At 43.3% G+C, this 25,074-nt stretch overlaps 1 protein-coding gene across 1 annotated transcript; it reads left to right on the forward strand.

Moving 5' to 3' along the window:
* Window positions 1-244: 244 nt before the first annotated feature.
* LOC119652149 (odorant receptor 2a-like) lies at window positions 245-24,200 on the forward strand. The gene is made up of 6 exons (XM_038056094.1): window positions 245-963; window positions 1,021-1,381; window positions 23,131-23,327; window positions 23,385-23,745; window positions 23,803-24,075; window positions 24,128-24,200. Exons 1-5 carry the CDS (start codon window positions 245-247, stop codon window positions 23,851-23,853), a joined length of 1,689 nt encoding a protein of 562 aa, XP_037912022.1. The 3' UTR covers window positions 23,854-24,075; window positions 24,128-24,200.
* The last annotated feature ends 874 nt before the right edge of the window (window positions 24,201-25,074 follow it).

The following is a 25,074-nucleotide window of genomic DNA, read 5'->3' on the forward strand; positions in this document are numbered from 1 at the left end:
ATTCAAGGTTACCCAGAACTGCGCAATAAATACTAGCCACAAATTGGCAGCTGCGTTGAAAACCACCATGCATAATAAAGAAGGTCAGCTTGTTGGTTAGCTAATAATAGATAATAGTTTGCCTTTCCAGCAAATCCTAGTTGGCATACTTAATAGTTCAATTGTCTCATGCATTCTTAATGTGTTATGTGACTTGCTACCATCTAGTCCTTCAGCAAAAATAGTTCAGTTTTGACATCTTGAAATGCAGTTTTCAGAGAAAGTTGTAAGCAGCGATGCTTTTAAGTTTCATTTCAAATTTTGGCGTGTCCTTGGTGTATACCCCATGCCTTATTGCGGCTTCTTCTACAATGTCGTATTATTTGTTCTGTGTGTGAGCCTCCCAATCGCGATGACCATTTTCCTATTTAATGTGGATGATGCCAAAGATATATTTACTAATCTTTCAGTAAATATAACTTTGATTGCATGCACTCTAAAATTTACTAACATCCTGATTCAACGACAAGAAATCTTGAATTTTAATATTGGAATTAACCATCTGGATACGCAGACCGGTTCTATCCAAGAGCAAGAATACCTTAGATCCGCTGTTCGCACCGCCCATAGAATATTCTACTTTATATCTTCGTTATACATCTCAGTAATATGGCTGGCTGAGCTCGTTACCCTTGTGTCAAAGGAAAATCGTTTGATATGTTTTGCCTGGTATCCTTTCGACTGGCAAAATTCCACCGCGTATTATACAGTCGCGAATGTTCATCAGTTTATAGTCCTCCATATAAATATTTGTCAAAATATGACAAGCGACACCTTTCCTGCACTTTATATACTAGTTCTGACTGGTCATGTGGAAACCTTGAACATCCGGATTAGGAGATTGGCTTCAAACGTTACTAAGTCATGCGAAGAAAATATTCAAGATTTGATACTATGCATTAAGGACCACCAAACGCTCACCCAGTAAGAACTGTCTTTCTATTCTTCTTTTGGAAATTTGACTCAAATATTGCATTCCAGATATGTTCAGAAAGTTCAGATGGTGACCTCTTCTGGAATTTCTATCCAGTTTTTGGCTACTGGAACTGAAGCTTGCGTTATCGCTGTTTGTTTTCTAATCGTAAAAGGAGATCTATTTGAGACCATGTATCTAGGATCTTACTTTGTATGTGTCATTCTGCAAATTTTCCTATATTGTTACTTCGGAAATGAACTTATAAACAAAAGTCAGCGTATAACCGAAGCGATCTACTCATGCAATTGGACAGATCAGGATAAAAGGTTTAGGAAGATTCTACTGATATTCACGCAATCAACGCAGACTAGCATGAGAATTAAAGCGGCTGATTATGTCGTAGTTAGTTTGTCAACATTTGTGTCGGTAAGAAATTTGTTGTGAAACATGTTTGACTAGAAGCTACTAAACTTTTTAACTTCAGGTTATGAAGAGCTCCTATTCACTTTTCGCCCTATTGATGAACGTCACCTAAGAAGGAGCGTGGACAGAGCTGAAATTCGCACCGCGGTTACCATATATCTTCAATGAAAAGTACCAGAAATAACAAATGAAAATCATGCACTGTGACGTCTGTTTTTAGCCTTAGTAAACATAAAAAAATATTGGCCACTAGAAATTTGTTTTTGTATGAATGTTGACATGACAAGGTAGTAGCTATAAGGATTGAATTTTTTACCCCATCAGCGGAATGGGTGAGAGGTATATGAATGTGGGGAGGAGTGGGATTTAATCCTGATAAAGCTCGTGGTTGTCTCCCGCCTCCCCTTAAAAAGTTGTGGCCCATCAAAGTGGAGATATCATCAAGGTAAAGTTTGAACTTTCGACCCTACCACATGAAGGGGAGAAGGAAGGCAAGATGTGTGGAAGAAGGAAGAAGCCCCTAGTTTGTAATCTTGTACTTGTACCATTGTCAAACCTATTCTTTCCAAGCTGGCCTCTCCTACTTAAGAATCTTTGAAAAGCTGTCAGAAAAGCATTCGCCTAAGGTCCAAACACCAGCCACACATGCAAATATGACGATCTGCACTTTTATTATTTTTGTGGTACGAAGTTCAATGTTTTCACCTGAAATGCCCACATAGATTGGTCCTAACATTTTCAAACACGGCTGCCTTTGGGATTGGTGCCTTTCCTCGCATGCTACACGGATTCACTTACCCATTTCTTCACTCTTTGCTCCAAAGCAGGGATGTAATACTTTTCTCGCACAAGGGTCATTGTGAGTCCTACTTTACAATTTTTGTTACTCTCATAAACTTGCTCTCACTTGTGTTTTTGCTCAAACGGCATTAATGCTTGCGCTAATCTTCCCCCACAAGAGGAAGTTCTGCTGTCTCCTCCAGGAATTTGTTAACGTTAAAAGCCAATGATGCTTTTCCACTGGTATCTCTTTCTAAAACTTTTCCGGGTGCTTTTTGAAGAGTTGGATCTACTGATATCTAATTACCGCACCCCGGTCCGATTTAACTCCATTTAATTCCTCAACCAAATAGGGACTCTCGCCTCCCCAACGCAAACATGTTGCCACCACATTCAGGAGCCACAACCAGCCTGAAAATCGCGGTATTAATTCTAACAAAATCTCCTGCACTGTATTCTGCTCGGCCAGATAGGTCACTGTCTTTATTTCGGAGAGTCGAATCGCCGCCTGAAGAGGTTCCGCCTGAAAAAAAGGGTGTTCGATTGAACCACAAGGCATGTTCCATGAATTTCTGTGGGTCAATTTCCCTAGAAGCAAAGACAGCAGGATTCACATTGAATTGCACATGATGTTTATTTGTGGATGATAAATCATCATCAATGGTGCAACAACCGGTATTCGGTCTAGGCCTGCCTTAATAAGGAACTCCAGACAGGGTCTGCCTCGTCTCCTTTTTCTATCATATATATTGCCCTTATAAACTTTCCGGGCTGGATCATTCTCATCCATACGCATAAAGTGACTCGTTCACTGCAACGTATTGAGTCGGATTTTATCCACAACCAGACAGTCCTGGTATCGCTAATAGATTTCGCCATTATGTAAGCTACAGAATCGTCCATCCTCATGTAGGGGGCCAAAAATTCTTCGGATGATGTTTCTCTCGAACGCTGCCAAGAGTTCACAATTGTTTCTGCTAAGAACCCAGGTCTCCGAGGAATACTTGAGGACTGGCAATGTTATTGTCTTGTACAGTAAGAGATTTGATCCTATGGTGAAACATTTCGACCGAAACAGTTTTTGTAAGCTAAAATAGGCTCATGCTGGCTGCCAACAACCATGCGCGGATCTCATCGTCGTAGCTGTTATTGGTTGAGATTTTCGACCCTAGATAGGAGAAATTATCAATGATCTCAAAGTTGTAGTCTCCTATCTTTATTCTTCCCGTTTGACCAGTGCGGTTTGATGTTGTTGGTTGGTTGGCTTTTAGTGTTGACGTTGCTACCATATATATTTCATCTTGCCTTCATTAATCAGCAGCCCGAGATCTAGCGACGATCGCCGCCTGCTCAATCTGGATGAAGGTAGACTGTACATCTCGGGTTGTTCTTCCCATAATGTCAATATCGTCAGCATAGACCAGTAGTTGGGTGGACTTAAAGGGGATAGTGCCTCTCGCATTTACATCGGCATCGCGAATCACTTTTCCGAGGGACAGGTTCTTGTCTTAGACAGATTCAGATGGTGCAACTGATGGCCATATTTCATCAGTTTTTACATCGGAGACATTATTGGACGCAAATAATAATAATGTTCCTACCGTACACCGCATCACGAAAGAACTTGCAGTTTTTCAATGGCCCGGAACGTTAGACGTCTCGACGACGCCTCGTTCACAATGACCAACAGAGATGGAGGGAACATCCGAAGATGATTCCCAACTTTGTAATAACCGGTAAAATTCAGCCTTTTGTGGAGGTCGGCCAGCTACCATTACTTGCGGATGCGGACTGCTTTTCCAAGCATAAGGGAAATCATCTCTACCATCAGCGTTTTCAAGGGGACCACGCCACCGGGTCTCACCGTCTTTCTCCGGAATAACCCTTGCGGTCTTAGTAGTGTACTAACAGACGAGTGCTCCAGCCTGGTCTATTAAGTTGAGAGAAAGTATTATTTTCGATGCAGCAGTTATAACCTTGTCAGAAATCTGGAACAAAAGGAAGTGCAATTTGCTTTAATTTTTCGGACAGCAACGACAGAAGACAAACCCGTCAGAAAACGCAACAAGTAAATTTGCTGTCCATTGAGTTGGGGTTTGCCTGTGGAATGTCAACAACACCTCGGATAGGGACCAACCTCATGCATACGACCTCTTCCTATCGAAAGCGGATTATCATTGTTTTCCGGAATGTCGAACGCTGCTCGACAACGGTAGCAAGGGTCCACAGAATGCTCGGTTTCTCGAAGGTCTAAGCGAAGTAAGATGGTAGAACCCTGGAGTGCACTCTTCTCTCTCTTACGGTAATACGCTTTTGCACTGTAGAAAGCCAAGTGATAGCAGACACAACTCGGCTGTCGAGTAACTTCTGACATCTATAAGTAGGTGCATTATCTTGCCCTGTGAATCGGTTTCTGGCAGACTTCTAACTGCAAGATTTCGGTCCAGGTTAAGGAGCATCACAATTGTACAATGCTATGCACCAACGGACTCTTCCGATATTGCGAAGATGGATGCTTTCTAAGAGTAATTAAACGTAGTTGAGAGGAGGCTTCCTAAAAGTGACAATGTGATTGTGATTGACCGGTTGACAGGTTGACCTCTAACGACACCCAGCACGGCGCTGGCGATTGAAACAATAATAGTGGGAGGTTCGTGAATTTCTGCAAATTCCATTCCCTTATTAATGGTGGCGCATTGAACATGAATTTCAACTGACCAACGCCCTATAAGCAATGAGACTAACCACTTGCAAATGTAGTTGTCTCCAGGATGTACGTGACAAGAGAGGCATTGACATCGGCCTCGAAAAGGATGACCATCGAATGGTCGCTTATGTTCGCTTGCATGTTGTGTCCGCCATTTCACACATGACTGGAGAGCTGCGACCCCCAAACTTAATATCGTTCGCTTGTATGATCCAGCTGCTGCTCGACAGAGGGAGAGCTATTTTGCTGTTCAGACGGCAGATATACTGAGTAACTCGCCTCATAATATAGATGATCCATGTGCTACTATCAAAAATTCTCTTTTCTCGGGTACTACGCAGATCATCGGTCATGTCCCAAAGGGGCGTCGTGAGATCTGGCTGAATCAATGAATGGAAGGAATTGATTCTTAACCGTATCATATCCGGTGAGGTTGATCCTCTTGTGGATGAAATGGCTGGCTGCTCTTCCTAGCAGCAGAGAAATCGTTTCAGCTGGGCTTGATAGTCTTAGTTATTTATCACTTCATCTGCAGTTACTTCCGATCTGCTGGTTCCGCTGGCACGGAAATCAGCGTGTTCCCTTCCGTCGCAAAGATAACTGTTAAAATAATCAGGCAACGCATCTCAAAAGCTTAATCGACAGAGAGCAGGCTGCTTTCCGCTCTGCATGCTCGTGCATTGATCACAGCAACACCTTACGGATCAGTTGAAAACAGTGTGCGGAGTTTAGATCTTCGCTTCAGCTGCTCGTCATCGATTTCGAGCTTTGGATAGTCTGAACTGGGCACTTCGAAGAAATTAACAGCTAATGTATTATTAGAGCGGTGTATGATTTTCAAAACAACACCGGTGCAAAATCTCAGAGGGTTTTGTCACCAATATTGCTTGTTCTTGTTATCATTAACGTTCTTCATGCAGCCTTTTCCGCAGAACGTGGAAGAGTTCAATAAACTATGGGATCATAAATATTGACCAAATAGCTCTGGATTTAGAAGGAAAAGCAGGAAGAGTTGGACAGAAGATAAAGACCAACAAAGTCAAGGCTCGCAGTCTGATCGGTCATCATATTCTCTCAATGGGCCTTGATGGACAGAGAATCAAAAGCGTGGATCAATTTATATATCCAGGACGCGTGGTTTCGGCTGACGACCGTGATCTTGCATGTCCCATTATCAGCGCTAGATACGCTCTCGCTGCCCTGTTTTAAATCTGGAAATGTTGTTATCTCAACATCAACACCAAGTTAGGACTGCTGGAGTTCTTTTTGTATCGCTATCTAGGAGTAGCACATAGAAAATGAAAGCCACTGTCACTGAGATACCCCATGCCTTCAACAACACCTGTCTGTACAGTATCGTCGAAATACGCTGGCCTGATAGTATTTCAAACAAAGAGCTTCATGGTGCGTAAGCTTGTCACTCGTACCCAAAGTGGTCGGTCAACAATTGCATTACTGGCTGTACCATGCAATGGAGTTCACTCTCCCTACTCGCCGGCGAGTGGGTCAGAGCAGTAGGGAAGGACTGCAAGCCTCTCGGAAACTCATGGTGGGAGTTGGCGCCCATTTCAGGTGGGAAATTGTTTTCCTGTCGATAGAAAATCCCAGTCGATTTATTCGGCCACTTCCAGTTGCAGACTTTTCGTGTCGGAATAGCTAAAGCATTTCAATAAACACATTTAGACTCGATTTTATATGATTTGTCGTTTAACCCCTATCCAAAAATGCATGATCACTTTTCTGAACAACTGCAACCGGCGCCGTAAAGATTTTAAACTCAATGAGGTGTTTATTTCTCTTGAAGAGGCTGTTCTGAGTTGAAAAACATTTTTTAGTAGAAAGTTTTTGATGGTTCTTCCCTGTCTCCATGTTATGCCTCAATTTGATTGTATTTTAAATAAAACCGCGTAATAAACATTAGCGGCAAATTCACATCTTGGACTTCTAAATATTGATGGTTCGGTATAAAATAAAAACCTGTATTTAGAGCATAAACGCGAACCCATGCAAATAGGGACAAATATAATTTTCTACACTCATTTGTTTCTGAAAGACGAAATTACTTCTCACCATGATAAAGCTCCTCAAATTTACGAAAAGGCTGAAGTTAGATGGTAAAATTGAGTTCCATGGAAAGGGCTGTGCGTAATTAAGGGGTTAACTTCGTCCGCTAGCTAACAATAGCCTTCTCCTCTAGGAAATCCTACTTGTGACACTTAATTGCTCAATTATCTCATGCATACTTCATGTTTCCAATGGACTAGTACCATCTGGCCTTCTTGGTAGAACAGTCAGCTTTTGTCATCTCAAAATGCCGGAACAAATTCAGTTGTCGAAGACAGTTGCTAGCAGTGACGCTTTCAAGTTTCATTTTAAATTTTGGCGTTTCCTTGGTGTATATCCCATAGCTTATTGTAACTTCTTCTATATAGTCGTACTTGCTTCATGTGTCAGTCTACCAGTCGGAATGACCATTTCCCTCTTCAAAATGGATCGTGCCAGAGATATCCTCACCAATCTTTCAGTGAATGTTACTCTGATAGCTTGCATTCTAAAATTTACTAATATTTTGATTCGACGACAAGAAATCTTGAATTTTAATATTTGGATTAATCGTCTAGACACCCGCGCGGGTTCTATCGAGGAGCAGGAATGCCTTAGATCCGCTGTTCGCACTGCTCATAGAGTATTCTATATAATATGTTCGTTATTCTCCGCGGTAATATGGTTGGCTGAGCTCGTTACCCTTGTGTCAAAGGAAAATCGATTGATATGTCCTGCCTGGTATCCTTTCGACTGGTACAACTCGGCTGTAAATTATGCCATCGCAAATATTCATCAGCTGGTAGTGCTGCTCGTAAATATATCTCAAAATATGACAAGTGATACTTTTCCTGCTTTCCATATGCTAGTTCTGACTGGTCATGTGAAAGCCTTGAATATCAGGATTAGGAGGGTGGGTGCAAACATGGATCAGTCCTACGAAAAAAATGTCCAAGATTTAATCCAGTGCATCAAGGACCGCCAATTGCTTATGAAGTAAGATCAATTTTTCAAATACTTTGGAGTTTCACAAATGCCAATGTTGTATTTCAGATACGTCCAGACTGTCCAAAAGGTGACTTCGGCTGGAATCTTTCTCCAGTTTTTCGCTACTGGAATTGAAGGTTGCATTATCGCTGTTTGTGTTTTTTTCGTAAAAGGGGATTTGTTTGAGACCATGTATCTCGGATTTTACTTTATATCTGTCATTTTGGAAATATTCCTTTATTGTTACTATGGGAATGAGCTCATGTGCGAGAGCCAACGGATGACTGAAGCAATCTACTCGTGCAACTGGATAGGTCAAAATAAAACTTTCAAGAAAATCTTACTGATGTTCATGCAATCTACGCAGAGAACTATGACCGTTATGGCAGGAGGATACTTTACTGTCAGTTTATCAACCTTTGTTACGGTGACGTACTTAATATGGTATACTTTTGGCCACGGCAACTTAACCTTATAATTTTAGGTTATGAAAAGCTCATATTCACTTTTCGCCCTATTGATACGAGTAACCTAAATAAGGACATTGAGGAAGTTGAAATGCAGGTTACTGGATTCGAAGACTTCCTAAATTGTAGTGAAAATAATTAAAAATCGATTTTGTTCGTATAAAATTGCACGCCCTTGCACAACGTTTCCAATATAGTCCAATACATTATTCAATAATTAAAATAATAACAAGCAAACATAAAATAACGTGGGAAACTCAATTGACTACTAACATCAAGGAATCTTGCTCCTAAGTTCAAGTTGGCCATTTCCCTCAAATTCCTGAACTTCGCTTGAATCCCTTCCGATATAAAACTGATCTATTTAGCAAATGGTATATGGATAAGGATTGCTACCATAGTAATGATTTAGCTTCAAAGTGCTAGCAAGACTAGAATATTGCGAAAGGAAGTCAACTTCACCGGAATGTTTACTAAACAAGAGGCGCTAAATACCCGTTTTTCTAGCTTTAGATTACCAAATGTGCTGCCAGCCCATTAATCTCGCCAGTAAATACCATAGGTTTTGCTTGGTGACCAGCTGATAGGATCGATTTTCAACGCTGATATATGTAGGCATTTACCAAGAATAATTCGTTTAGATCTATCAAACCTTTACAGTAATTTCAGTTTTAATTTCATAGTGCACAGTCCAGCTCATCCAACATATACATTGACATGTACCCCTCCTGCATTGTTCTTGGAACTGCTTTTATTAATTATGCTCTGAGCAAATTTCAGCAACCTATGGGGCTCCTTTTGCAATCTTCCTTAAATTTGTTAAGCGTGATCCCCAGATCCCTTCCAATTTACACCTGCCTTGTATTATAAAGAGAATTCCATGAAGGTTGACCTACTTCGGTTATTGCCAACCACATAAACGATAACAATAATCGTTGGGGCGACAATCCAATTCAATGTAGACCTGGAAGTGTGTTAGAACACTTCATTCACGACCGTAATAGGACATTAGAGGTTTACGGTACACTGTAGGAGGCAATGTGGTTCTATACTTATTCGCACACTTCTGATGGCTATCCGACATCCAGTCTGCATACAAGTTCCTCTGGCGTCAGTAAGATTCGAACTGGGACCTTCCGTTATGACAGCTATGTGCTCTAACCACTAAGTCATCCCTCCACACAAACTATGATTAACAATAATGTTTGTTCACTTGTTCACTCTCACCTGGGTGGAGCCTCACCGAAATAGTTGGCATTATCCAACTGAAGATTAACATGACCCCTAAATCTGATTGTTCATTACAAATACCGCCTAAAGTATTACGTTTGAATTCCTTTTTTGCAGAGTTTTCTCCTCAAACTCTTAGTTCTTAGAAATCCAACAACTTTTGCATGTTCCATCTTTTGTCTGTACATATTATAAGAGTTAACCGTCAACCCTATCAGAAATCGATCATAGTCTGTGTATAAGTGCATTTCAGACAAACCAGGCACCTGAAAAAGTCAATAGCAATTATTATCCCGCTACTGTGATAGCCAGTAGTGGATAATTCTCGTCTCGTCGATTCCGGTTCAATAATTTTGCTCTGAAAAGCCAGTTGCTGAAAATCTCGTGCAAAACGTCGAGTTGGACCATCATATATGCACTGCTTCGATTGCCTAGGAACTAAACAATGAACGAAAAACCGATTTGAATCCTGTATCAGAGCGACATATGATGAAAGACTCTTGAGGTCCAATGCGGAGTCCGCCATGGTTGCATCCTGTCACCGATATTATTTCTCTCTTGTTATCGGAGACGTTATTCATGCAGCTTTGCCCAGAGGACGTAGAGGAATTAAATGAATGATGACATCTTTCCTCAAACGTAGACTACGCTGATGACATCTGTTTCTTCTCTCACCGGTACATGGAACTTGGCCAAATAGGTCAGGATTTGAAAAGAGGGGCAAGTAGAAGATGAATACCAACAAAACCAAGGCCCACGGTCTGACGGGTCATGGCACTCTCCCTATCATGCATTAATCGGCAAAGCATTGAAGACGTCGATTAATTTGTACATCTAGCAAGCTTGGTTTCAGAGCACGGTGGTACCGAACTGAATGTTGACCGACGCATTAACATCGCTAGATCTGCTTTCGCTGCCTTCTCCGAAATCTGGAAGTGCAGTTATCTCAACACCAAGATCAAGTTGAAATTGTTCTGTGCTAGTTGTCTTTCTGTGTATTCGGGAGTAGCACATGCAAAGTCAACTCCACTATTACCCAAAAGCTCCAAACTTTCGTCAATACCTATCTGCGCCATGTTATTAGAGTACGCTAGCCTGACACTATCTCAAACGAACAACTTGGTTGGCGCATAGGCCTGCCACTTGTACGGAGTGTGATCGTAAGACTAAAGTGGCAGTGGGTAGGTCAAACTTTAAGGAGAGGCGACAATTGCAGTGAAATTCACTATATTGAGGGACATTTCTGATAACCGCGGGCGATGGTGCGTAGATTTGGTTGATGCGGTATATCCCACCAAAGGGGTGAATGGCAGCCATATATAAACCTTTAGCAGATGAAATTATTGGCGCCCAAAGTGAGATGCCCTAGACGTAAATTTTCATGGAAGTGAAATATTTGAAAATAGCCAATGTTCATTGTAAGCTTGTTGGTTGAAACATTGAAGCTTTGTCAACAGGTGCTAGTCAGGCATTTCGATCCCCCACGTGTCATTATACAAAAATTTACTTGTTTTTTCCAATGCATCGGTCCCTATCAGATTCTGAAAAATGAACAAACAGGCGGATTCGCGCTAGTCTGTCGAATGACCAGCACGGGAGCTAAAATTGAAAAGTTAAAATAAAAAAAAATAACGGCTCAACAGCGCGCGTGGGGTCATCAAACTCCGGAATGCCGCCATCGAAAGGGAGGTTTCACGGCGGATCACATCCTCCATCAATATTTCCCCTGCCTCAGATATATGGTGAGGCGCGGCCTTCCGGGTTCCCACCATGCCTTGGAATCCTCAGGCCGCCCTATTGCGCGGTCAAAAAGGATGAAGGAAAAGGGACGTCCTCAAGTCATAACGAATTTATCTGAAAGTCCTGTTTTTCATAAATGCAAACCAAAAATTAAATAAGAATAATAAATAAAGCAAAAGTATAATCGAAAACAATAAAAATTAAATTAAATAATGATTAATTATATGAAATTATAAAGGTTAAAATAATATGGAAAAAACAGTAAATAATCCAAGGAAAATATAAATAAAATGAAAAAAAAATCAAAATTAAACTAAAAATCGATCACTTCCCTGCATCCAATAATCCGTAATACGCGAAAATTTATAAGGGCCAACGAATTGTTAACCCCGCTGATTGATCACTCCGCCCCCAGATGAAACCTAGGGGTTACAGTGACCGACTTCAGAACTGCGTTCCCCATCATACGGCGAAGCGAACGCAACGTTGATTTGGGGCGCAAACTGGCTTCAACCTGGATAAGAAGACAGCCTTTTTCTGTCCCCCGATCTTGAGCTGGAAGAAATGCTCTCCACGCTCGAGAATCCTATGGATGCTGCAGCGGCTTCCGGACAGCATCCGTCCAGACAAGAACGTGCGTGCACGTGTCCAGTTCCCTGGGCGCGCGAACAGGTGCCGACGAGTGTCGTGTGCGAATCTGTGAGACCCGATCTCTCGTCGAAGAGGAGCCTTGGGTTCTCCCCGTATACAAGCTTCGCAAGGCTGGCAGCAAATTCCTCTCGGCAGGCTGTTCGTAGGCCGAGTATGACGATAGGTATGTCGTAGTCCGCTGGCGTCTGAAACCCAGAAGTTTGCCTAACTCCGAGAAAAGGGTGGATTCAAATTGCATTCCTTGGTCAGTGATAACCACCGCAGGGACACCAAAGCGGGAGATCCACTCTCGACAAAGGGCTTCGGCACAAAATTGCGCCGTAGAGGAAGAGGTTCGAGCTGAAGATGGGCAACTCCCGAAATTTGTATTTGGGATTGGATTGGAGGCTCTGAAATACTGCGTCATCCTCCTGCGCCTTGGCGATAGCCGAGAAGCCGAGTGCGGCAGGGATGTTAACCTCGGAGACACGTGACAAAGCGTCAGCAACCATGTTGTCCTTGCCGGACACGTGCTGTATGTCTGACGTAAACTGCCTTATAAAGCTCAAGTGTCGAAGCTGAAGAGGGGACGCTTTGTCCGGCTTTTGTTTCAAAGCATACGTGAGAGGCTTATGGTCCGTGAACACTGTGAATAACCTGCCTTCTTGGAAGAAGCGGAAGTACTTAACGCTCAAGTACGCGGCGAGCAGTTCTCCATCGTAAGTGCTGTAGTTCCATTGAGCTAGGTTTAACTGTCTGGAGAAGAAGCTGCCAGATTTTTGGTGAAGAGCAGCACCTACTGCTGCCAGACATTTTGGTGAAGAGCAGCACCTACTGCAATGTCAGAGGCATCAACAAAAGCGGCTAGGAGTGCATCTTGTCGAGGAAATGCGAAGAGTGTAGTATCAGCCAGTTGCTGTCGGGATTTATCGAACGCGCGGGCAGCTTCTGCAGGCCACCCAATCTCTCGTGTGTCCTTTGTTTTGGGGCCAGACAAGTACGCGTTCTAAATGGAGTGGTGTTGGGCGGCCTTGGGCAGGAAACGACGATAGAAGTTTAGCATGCCCAAGAACCTCCGCAAACCCTCCCTAGATCAGGCTGTATTCCGTCAGGGGAAATGAAGTGGCCGAGCAATCTCACCTGTGTCTGGAGGAACTTGACTTTCTCAAGGAGATGTTGAAAAATGCACTCGAGATGGGCTAAATGCTCAGACTCTGTGGAAGAAGCGACCAAAACATCATCCAAATATACGAAACAGAAATCGAGGTTTCGCAGGACCGAGTGGATGAACTCGAAGAGTCCAAAGACAGTACATATTGCCGTCTTTGAAATGTCTTCCGGAGCTACAGGGATCTGGTGATGTGTGGTGATGGGAACAGTCTGCGCGTTTAGCCTTCTGCAATCTCCACAGGGGCGCCATTCGCCATTTGTCTTAGGGACCATATGAACTGGGTAAGACCAACAGCTGTCCGCAGGTCTGTAGATATCCCGTTGCATAAGTTGTTCGAATTCTTTCCGTGCAATAGCCAGCTTTTGCGGTGGTAGAGGACGGACCTTCGAGAAGATAGGGGAACCAGTAATGTTAATGTGGTGCTGCACATTGTGCCTTACTGGTTTAGAGAGACTACATTCGGTAGTAATCTGGCTGAATTTTTGGAGGAGTGCCCGAACACGAGAGTCAGTAATGTCTTCCAAAAGTACGGAAAGATAGTTACTTGGGTGAGATGCCATTTGGCCATACGAATTAAGGTTGGTCCTGGGATCTATAAAAGACTTGTTTCGCAAGTCCACCAGCAACCCATTGTGACACAAGAAGTCCGCGCCTAGTATGGGGAAGCTGACATCCGCCTAGTATGGGGAAGCTGACTATGAAATTGAGAGGGATAATTAGGAAAACTAAAAATGTGAAAAAATTACAAACCCTGGACGCATTCTCTTGTCAGATTAACACTGCAAACAGGCGCTCATGTAGCTAAGCTACCGACACTACGCTATATTACATAATAATAAACATAATCATTGGCGCGTCAATCCATTTGGATCATGGCCTTGAAGCGTGTGGAGCACTTCATTCAAGACCAACATGATACACCACAGAACTACGGTAGGTATCCATAAGGAGGTTATGTGGTCAGCATAGCAATACTCCTTCTTTAACCTCTGTCCCGTTTAGAAATAAGGTCGGTTCGTCTTAATCGATTGTGCCATTTTGCTTTGTCAAAGGCTTGATCTGGATCCAGTCGTGAGGCTTTCAAATCTTCATCCAACGTATCAAACTACCATTCTTTCGACCAGCCTAGGCAAATGACTTATCGTTAGCGCAGATTATCTGATCTTTCAATTGAGGACGCCTTTCTCACTAGTTTTCCATGGTCGATGTGACCAAATACTAGTCGCCAATATATGGTATGATATGATTATGACGTGTCACGCCACTGGTCCAATACAACATGTTCATTTTAATTATCTTGATATGCCGTTCATTGTTTTATTCCGATTCAATCTGAGACCATGTTGCATGAGGAGACCATTCGATTTTTGGACAAGTTCATCGAGATCAGCTCTGCTATGAAAAGCTAGGAAAATATCATCTGCATATATCCGTGTAAAGGGCGTTGCCGTTGGAGGAGTGGTGAGAAGGCGCTATCTTAATGAATTCCGATGGAGACTCTAAGTGATTTTGATATACTCGCTACACTTCCAAATTTATTTTTTGTTTCGCGGTAGAGCAATTCAACCTAGCCCCCGAGTTCTTCTACTACTGGATGTTGCCGCAGAGCATACCAGATGGGTTCGTGTTGTACACGGTCAAACACTTTCTCTAGATCCAGAAATACAATGTAGAAAGGGCGACGTTTTCCGCAGCGTTTCTCCATGAATAACCGGTTGTTAAGAATGCTTTCAAAAATCTTCATGGACTGGAACATCAGGCAGTTCGGAATTTGAACACTCTGGTGGACTACTCTGCTTTTGAAATGGCCATGCTTTCCTGCCAGTCAGATGGTGTTCTACCTTTCTCAACAACCTAATTGAAATTTCGCTGAACCTCGATGTTGGGTCCCAGCTCTTCGCTCAGCTGCAGTAGTGTCAGGTTGCTTCCCTTGATTTCATTTGTTTTATTGCTTCCGCGACTTAAGGACTTAAGTGATGCTGACAGGTGGAATTGCTCCAAATTTCGGCAGTGCTTTCGGAAGGGGAGGATGTGCAATTTACCCTATCACGGCTTGTCGTTCAGTAAGCAAAGTACCGTTCTTGTTATAAACGCAATAAAAGTGTTCAATATCCCCTGTGCATTGTTGCCGGCTTTTGACAAGTCGAAACAGATCTCCCTCCCTCCTCTCCCGAGTGTCCAGTATCTCGTAAAGATCTTTGTAGTGGTGTGCCCGCGTCCAGTTTGCTCAAGTGGTTAGACTGCGGGGCTGTCGTAGCGGAAGGTCGTGGTTCAAATCTTACTGGTGGTGTGTGTGTGTGTGTGTGTATGGTGGTGAGAAGCTACAGCCTCCGAGCACTCAGGCCGTGTTGGCCCATTGTACTCGCGTCCCCCGTCTAACGGAATATTCCGAATTCGTTAACGTATCGTAGGATTTCCGTTAGTGGATGTGATGCTACCCGTCGTAATTGGAGAACATCGGCACCAAAGATTTGATGCCTGATGCGTCCATAGGCGGGGCATTCACATAGGAAATGCTCCGTGGATTCCGCTTCCTCATTACAGGAGGGACACGTATCATCTTTGGTAATTCCTATTCTGAACATATGCCCAGCTAGTGAATTATGGCCTGTCAGAATGCCCACAATACACCTGCAAGTCCTCCTGCTTTTCGACAGGATAAACTTTGCGGTACGTATGTTGGGTTCTGGCAGGAAAAGTTTGGTGTGTCGAGCAGCATTTAGGCTCTGCCACCTGTCATTATGGGAAACTTGTTCCCAGTTTTTGAAAACAGATTTAGCCAATGCTACTGATACCCCAATAGCTGGCTCCGGTCCCGGCATAGGGGAGATTGACCCCTTTTTCGCTAAAGCGTCCGAGATTTCATTTCCCTCTATGCCAAAGTGATCAGGTACCCAGAGTAGTTCCACCGTATTGAATCTAGACATAGAGTTCAAACGGTTTCTGCATTCCTGAACGATTTTCGAGGTGATCAAAGGACTGCTCAATGCCCTTAGTGCAGCTTGACTGTCACTGCAGATTGCGATGCGCCTGCCCTTCAACCGCTCGTCAATCACCCAGTTTGCCACCCTTAGGATCGCATAAACTTCGGCTTGAAAAACCGTTGCATATTGTCCCAAAGGAAAAGCCCATTTTTCGTTTTTATTCGAGAGGTAGACTCCGGCTCCAGAACCCTCTTCTGTTTTTGAGCCATCGGTGTAGAAGACTTCCGTATATCCCTCCACGCATTCCTCTGGGTCTTCCCAGTCCTCTCTACGCTTCAGGGTAACTACATATCTTCTACCAAACAGATGTATGGGGACACAAGAATCGGAAGGCATTGTAAGAACTGGATTCAGTCCTTCCAGTAACTCTTCCAATGCTCTGTGCCCCCCACATCCGTTGTTTTCCCATAGATCTAATCGAATTAGCTTATGTGCTGCTCTCATTGCAGTGCTTTGAATAAATATATCCAGGGGCTGCAAATTGAGTAGTGCATTCAGAGCTGCGCCGGATGTCGTGCTCATGGCACCAGTGATACCCAGACAAACAGTTCTTTGCAGTGCAGCTAGTTTACGGTGAAAACCTTTTTGTCTCACTTTCGTCTCACATCGGCCTAATGATGGCAACGTATATCCACATTACCACATGAGGCCTGAGTCCCCATGTCGAGGCAAAGGTCCGTCTGCACAGCCCATAAGCTGTGAGAGCTCGTTTCATCTTTACCTCTACATGTTTGTTCCAAAGAAGTTTTTTATCTAGAGTAACCCCCAGGTATTTCACTTCTTCGGAGAGTTGAAGGGTAGTACCCCTCATCTCAGGGAGGCAAAGTCCATCCAGTTTTCTCCTTTTTGTGAATAAAACCATTGTGGTTTTATTTGGATTAACTGACAAACCATGTCTAAGGCACCAGCTGTCTATCAAATCAACGGCACGCTGTATATTCCTACACACCGTTCCAAGATCCCGATCAACAGCAAGTACAGCCACGTCATCAGCATAAGCTTGAGCGTGTATTGGCAAATTTTGCAGTTCGCATAGCAGTGAGTCGATCAGCATACTCCACAGAAGCGGCGAAAGCACACCTCCTTGGGGGCAGCCCTTCGTTGCCTCCGTAGTCAGGTACCTCAGCGCACAGCAATCTTTCCGTTAGCATAGCATGGATCCACTTAATTAAAGCATCATCAACGCCATGCGCTCTGGCGGCATCACAAAGTTTTTGAAAAGGCGCACAGTCAAAAGCCCCTTCAATGTCCACGAACACCCCATCGCGTACTCACCATTCAAAGTCTGGAGTTCGTGAAAGTACCGTCGGGTTTTCTAAGAGAATCCAACTTGGCCGACTCATCCCTTTTGAGGACTCTGCACAGCCTTGAAGTCTCCCTTTCGCCTTCCAGTTCCTCACAGTACGCTCTAAAGGAGTCTGGTTTCGAGCACCTCACGAACCTCTTATATTCACGTTGTGAGTTCCTGAAATTTAACCAGTCTTCTCGGTTCCACCAAGGAACTGTTTTACCGCTTTGGCCTCGGGAAATAGCACAAGCCTCTTCATAACACTCTAAAAGTGTGTAGTTCAGAGTTTTCAATTCATCTTCCAGCACCAAAGGAGTCCTTAGTCGCCTAGGGAACTGTACTTTATTGCCAAGAAGTTCATTGAACTTTGCCCAATCCGTTTTCCTAGGGTTCCGTCTTTGTACTGCAGACTGTTCGCCCGCAATAGTCAGATTGAATTCTAGATATCGGTGATCTGACAGTGAGACCTCGTCTAGCACTCGCCAGTGTGAAATCAACTCTAACAATTTTGGGGTACAGATTGTTAGGTGAATTACTTCGCTTCTTCTCGGTCCCACGAACGTAGGGGCGCACCCCACGTTTGCAGTCATAAGACCAGCTGAAGTGATAAAATCAAATAGCTTCTCTCCTCTTGGATTGCATTTGCTACTGCCCCAACAAATATGTTGAGCATTCGCATCGCAACCTATTAAGAGTTCGAGACCACTTGATTCTGCATACGTCACCAGATCCCTAAGTTCTTGCGTCCGTGGAGGATACAAAGAATCATAGGGTAAATAAGCGGAGGCAACTATGATGTTTTTCCTCTCGCCATTTATCTGGTATTGTATGATGACCGTAGCTAAGTCCTGGGAACAATATTGTCTCAGCATAGTTGCCTCTAACCGTCTTGACATCAGGACGCAAGCTCTCGGTCTTATGGATCTTTCGTCGTACAAGATCCTAGCCCCCTTTACTGATCCAATGCCACAGATTCTGTTAAATCGAACCCACGGTTCTTGCACCAGAAAGATATAGGGGAAATCCTGTAGCTTTGTCATTCTCGCTGCCAACAGGTAGGAGGGAGCTTTGGCATGCTGCAGGTTGATTTGACCAATCTTTATGTTTTTCAACATAAACTTAGTCTATTGTCTTATGGAAAACAGTTAGAAGCGTATGCGGCAGTCCGCGTATGACGGGGTTTCCCCACACCGTATCGCCAGAGACTCGATCCCCTCGTGATTGATTTCTCTGAGAAAAGCCGTACTTGGGAGTACCGCAATTCCCATGTTCTCATCCACGAAACATCTCACCTCATCCCGCAGAGCATTCGTCTGTTTTCTACTTAGCACCTTACTTGCTTTGCGGTGTCCGGGTTGCATAGATTCGATCACTCGAACTGGCATCAAGTCAGTTTCGTTCACGTCTCTGGCTTCCCGTCCTTCCGCCTGTTCCTTGGAAGGTGTAGGAGAAGTTACTAGCAGGTAGGATTCACTCTGTAGTCCCTTCCCCAGTGCGAGCCCCCATACGGAGGTTCCGCCCCTGTATGTACTATCCTCCGCGCACGTCTCCATTGTAGGAGAGCGCACCGAAGATGCTGCAATTTGCTCTATGTTGTGTGAGTCGAAGACCATCATTGTTCTTCGCTCTCAAAATGGAGATGATGCCCTACAGTTTCCTGGTATGACTGAATTTCAGTCTATATAGGAAAAAGTGGAGCACCATATGGTGACTTCCCCTGAGCACATTCAGACTCTGTTGGTCCAGTTCGAATACCAAGTTGAAGCCCTCCACGTTTGTAGATTGGTCCTTCCTGGCATTCATGAACTTTACCCTCCAGTGCCCAAAGTCCATGCCCGGGTTCTGTTCACCCAGCAAGCGGATGATGTCCTCTGCCTTCCTTCAAGGGCCCGGTAGCCAACATCCGACATGTTCTGTCCTGCGTAGCTCAGTGTTCACAATAGTGAACTTGGGCCGACCGCCGGAACTCAAAGTTGGGATTACCTGCTGGAGCCACTTTAAGGCAACCTCGTCAGCGCACTCCAAATGTAGAAGCCCATCACGAAAACCTTGATCGTTAAATCGTGGCTTCGTTCAAGGCTCCATCATTTTCTTCCACAGGCATTCCTGGAGGATAGTAAATTGTCCCTCTCACATTTTGCCATCCTTGGAGGAAACTCCCACGGCAACAGTCAGAACAGAGGCCGCAGCTTGCGCATACGTCCTCTTCCTTCCCGCCTCCGTGTTCGTATTCCTGTGGGAGGGACCAGCTTCATTGAGATCTCTCTCGTTGATTTGATAACCTCCCGGCACACCGGTCCTAATCCCCGCGAGACGCGTGGATGTAAGCCCTGGTGCGGAGCACAATAAAGCGTCGACCACAGCAGATGTGTTGGTCTTACGCTTCTTGCGCGCATTACCGCTGACTGAAGAGTCTGGTGTGTCCAGTGTGGATCTTACCGGGGTTTCCAGTTTATCCCCACCTTCCGCCGGAGATTCCGCTACCTTGCGTCCGATTTCTCTGGGCGTTACGTGCCTAGTGGTACAGCCACGTCCATGTCCTCATTCCCAAGGTGCTTCATCTTCCTTCGCAGTGCTCTCTTCTGCCGTCGGCTTAGGGCCTTTCCAGGTTCACGGTGTTCAGACCGCTTGGATCCATTTCCACATACTGGCGTTGAACCAGTAGCGTCCACGTCACCAGCTTCCCGTTCTTCCGCTCTTCCCAGTAAGGATGGCCGAGAAGGTTCTGACAGGTAGGATTCAGCCTGTAGTCCCCCCTCCTTAGTGGCCGAAGTTCCCTTCTGCCAGGCCTTTCTCTTCCGCTTGCGGGTAGATTTGGGCTGTAGTACCGCGGACGGGCCGGCTGTAGTCGGATTTCCAGTTTCTCCCAATTTGAGAGTTTCCATACTTTTTCCTTTCTGGCTGACTTCGCCGTAGGCACTAAATGCAAACTTTCCACTGAGTCGGAAAGCATGCCTTCTACAGATTGCTCTATAGGCAAATATGAACGTGGTGAGGCCTCCAAAATCCGCGCCTCGGCCGCGACATGATTGCTCATGGTCGCGGGTGGATTCGAAGTCTGTGACTTCTTACCACTTGGAGAGTTTATATCCATCGTTTCCATATTCATATTTTTGGACACCCTTAGTGTAGTAGTAAACTACTACAGGCTCCCCACCACGACAAGGTGGTGTCCGAGGGGGAGCTTACTGGTGGTAGAGGGATGTGTTATCGTGACTGGATGTCGAATACCAGTCGACTCAGCTGTGAATGAGCACTTGAGTTAAATCAGGGTAATAATCTCCTATAATATACTGTTGTGTACCGTTACGGTCTTGAATGAAGTGCTCTAACACACTTCAAGGCCCTGGTCCAATATGCATTGTTGAAACAACGACGATTTTTAATAATCGACTATCGTCTCATTACCACACCTAGAAATTAGGGATAATATTCAAACTCATTAAATGAGGAGAAGGAGAAACCTAAAGTCCAGCACGGATAACAGGCGGGAGTCATCTTACTTGGAGTCGGGTCCCGTAATGGGCATTACGGCGTCGAAATTGCTTATCGCGGAGCAGTTCGAGGTCTAGGCGCCACGATGACAACAAGCATGGCTCCAACCGCTGTAGCTGTTTCTCCTTATTCTGTTGCGACCTCTTCAGCCAGTTCGCGTAGGCAGCGGACGAAGCGAACTGAGAAGATGAACCTCTTTGTCATCCGCCCCTACTGGAAAATAACGGCGGGGACAGGTACCATACATCCACCCGTATTTTTTAGATTTTTGGGTTCGGTAATGTCTGGTAACGAATCCTTAAAGTAACTGGTCCTTTCCAACTCCTGCACTTCCTCCATTGCAACTAATGTCAAACTAATATTTGCTTCGAAAAGTACTGATCAAGACTTGTCATGCCTATATTCGGTAAAAAAAATAGACTTCCTTTTGCATCTATGAGGACTCCCCGGGTGACTCCACCTAGAGCAATGTTAATCAGAGTATGTAAGAGGATCCACAGCTCCCATCTCTCCACCAAATTTCGTAACGTATTAGTAACCGCTTCTGAGGAAATAGATGGCAGGTGGACGGACGCACAGACAAGCAGACAGTGAAGACTGAGTTTTCCTACAATGCAGAAAGATCAGTTGACACTGAGAAAGAGAACTTGGGAAACTTTATTCATTTTTCCTCAGTTTATTAACTAACTATGACGTTTGAAATCCTTGCACTAATAATTTAACATCAGGGTCCAATAATGCATAATGTAGGCTAGTCTAGGCTCAGGTTCTCCATCATAAGCTCAGGAATGCCCTTTACCTATGGTTGGATCATCAGGATGGAAGTTTAATTCTCGTTTTGATTTTTGTTTTTTTTTTAAGTGGATTTTCCATGATTGGCTTCCTCGACCTTTTCTACTAAGAAAACGTTAGTTGAAGCTGGCATTTATTTAATTCCCAGGGTTCATCTATGACCACTCAGCCCACAGCCCACCTTCGATTATTTCCCCAGAGGATCTAATTTGCTAAACCTCCTCACCAGAGTAAGACAGTGGACAAAAGTAAAGAATTCGCCAAACAGAAAACGCAAAGTTGTGTGGACAATTAAATGTTCATCTTTTGAGGACATTTTTTAACAACCATTCATTATGCATCATTTATTTATGAGTTAAATGGTTTGATTAGAGCAAATATTTCTCATAACAGGTTAATTCTCGTCAAAATCTTCTGAAAATGTTCAGTCTTCCTTATGGCAGCTCCCATAAGGATATTACAGGGAAATTAGAGATGCAATATGAATATTGACATTGCTTTAATGAAATTCACTGGATATCGCACGGTCCATATTGTGAGCTTTGAAATATTAACTAGGTCGGTTAAAAATTAAAGGCGTAAATGCAAACCGATGCCCGCTAAAATCTGATTTTCGAAAGATTCTTCTTCTCTCATTCTTCTTTCGAAGCCGAAAAGATTCCTTATTTTAACGAAGCTTCTCCAATAGACAAAAGGGTCAAGTCGAACTGACAATGAAAACACTAACGCCAAGGGCGCTGAAAGCCACTTCATGTTATTACAGTGTCTAGTTCGGTTGTTAGATAATCATAGCTTACTGTTACAGAAAATCCTTAATAGCTCAATTATTTAATGAATACTTTATATTTCGTGCCACTTGGAACTATCTACCCTTTCGGGGAGAACAGTCAGCATTCGTTGTCTTAAAATGCCGGAACCAATCCAATTTTCGAAGAAAGTGGTTAGCAGCGATGCATTTAAGTTTCATTTTAAATTTTGGCGTTTCCTTGGTGTATATCCCATGGCTTATTGTAGCTTTTTCTATGTAGTCATACTTGCTTTAGGGGTCAGCGTGCCAATCGGAATGATAATTTTCCTATTTAGTATAAACCGCGCCAGAGATATCCTCACCAATCTTTCAGTGAATGTTACTTTAACCACATCCATTCTAAAGTTTGTCAATATCTTGGTCCGATGACAAGAAATCTTGAATTTTAATGTCTGGATTAACCAACTGGATATGCGAGCAGGATCTATTGAGGAGCAAGATTGCATTAGATCCGCTGTTCGCACTGCCCACAGAATATTCTACCTCATATATGCGTTATTCGCTGCAGTATTATGGCTTGGTGAGATTGTTACTCTTCTGGCGAAAGAAAACCGTTTAATATGTTCTGCCTGGTATCCTTTCGACTGGCAAAACTCGTCGGTATATTACACCATTGCAAACATCCATCAGTTTGTGGTGCTTTTCATAAATATATCTCAAAATGCAGCAAATGACACTTTTCCCGCGTTTCATATGCTAGTTCTCACTAGTCACGTAAGAGCCCTGAATATTCGGATCAGGAGAGTGTGCTTGAGCAATACCAACTCCAATGAGGAAAATACCCGACATTTGATACAGTGCATCAAGGACCATCAAACGCTCATACAGTAAGATATAACTTTCAACTTGAAACTTTGATAAATACGTAGCATTTTACATCGCAGATACGTTCACAATGTTCAAAAGGTGTCTTCGGTTGGAATCTTTCTCCAGTTTTTCGCCACAGGAATCGAAGCTTGCATTATCGCTGTTTGTGTCTTTTTCGAAAAAGGGGATTTGTTTGAGACCATGTTTCTCGTAGTTTATTTTGTTTGTGTCATTTTACAAATATTCTTTTATTGTTACTTTGGAAATGAACTTATTTGCGAGAGTCAAAGAACAACTGAAGCGATTTACTCATGTAACTGGATCGGTCAAAATAACACTTTCAAAAAAATTTTATTCATGTTCATGCAGTCAACGCAGCCAACTATGACGATTATGGCAGGCGGATATTTTGCAGTCAGTTTGTCAACATTTGTCACGGTGGAGTATTTTTTATGGAATACTTTTAAAATGGATGCTTAATCTGTTTAATTTTAGGTTATGAAGAGTTCATATTCATTATTCGCTGTGTTGATGCGAACGACTTAAGAAGGAGCATCACTTGGATAGTTGAGACCCTGCAACACTCACTGTCAGACCTTCTCACGAAAACAAACAGAAGTAGTTTGAAAACAACATTTTTATTCATCAATAGTGAACATCGCACTTTTAAAACAAAGTTAACCTAAAAAACCTTAGCAGCTAATTTAACCTAAAGTTATAGCTATATAACTTAAGGGGCGTCGGTAGTCTAGAACTCGAAAGCTTTAAGTATATTGTGGAATTTTTCTTTTACCATAAAAAAAAACTTTCAATTTTTTAGGTTTATTATTACACTCATTTTAAATACAAGAAAATTTGTTTTGTTACTGCAAAAATGCCACTGGAGTTCACCCTCTTGAAAAATTGGATCTGTAAAATAAAAACCAAAAAATGATTCAGTGCATGAGTGCAGTTATGTCCCATACAAAAAAAAGACGAGTCGGGAAACTGGAAGCTTGCCGCTTCAGGTATAAAAAGTTTTGTATTTTCCTATGTGAGAAGCATAACGCAGTTCTCTATTGGCTGACAGTATTGACTCCAAATATTTAAATTGCTCAGTGGTGTCAGTTTCAACAACCTGCCCAGAACTGAGAGAATTAAATATCTCAGGTCAATGTTATCACCCAATGGAGGATTGCGTTTTGAAATTGCTGCACGCATTAATGCGACCTGGATGACGTGGCATTCCACAACTGGTGTTCTTTTTGATCAACTTATCTGGTGGCGTGACACATTTTGATCACGTTCGAAATGAGGATATCCGCGATCGATATGGGGTTGCACCGATCGTGGAAAAACTGCGAGTGGGGTGTTTTCCATCGTATGGTCACGTAATTCGCGCTAAGAATTCACTTGCCAATATTGGTCTGAACATCGAAGTCAACTGTAACCGACCAAAAGGTTAGCCGAAGGAGCCGTGGCTTGATACGCTGCGCTAGCGATTACATCCAAATCAGGCGTTTGATAAAATAAAATGGTCCCGCTTGTGAATGGGACAAAGGCTGAAGAAAAAGATGTGATGAGCGACTAGTGGATGACAGCTCCATGTCATATTGTTAAAAATTCCATTCCCCTCTAGTTTTTAGAAAGCGATTTAAATAAATCATTTAATGGAAAGCACAGTATCGATAATAGTCAACCTCATACGCTTCATACTCTGAGTTTAATATTATTAGCAAATGCGAAAAATTTAACTTACAACAGATATAAAGAAGGACTGGGGAGAAG

The sequence above is a fragment of the Hermetia illucens genome, chromosome 3 (assembly GCF_905115235.1).
Source record: "Hermetia illucens chromosome 3, iHerIll2.2.curated.20191125, whole genome shotgun sequence".
NCBI classification, from domain to species: domain Eukaryota; kingdom Metazoa; phylum Arthropoda; class Insecta; order Diptera; family Stratiomyidae; genus Hermetia; species Hermetia illucens.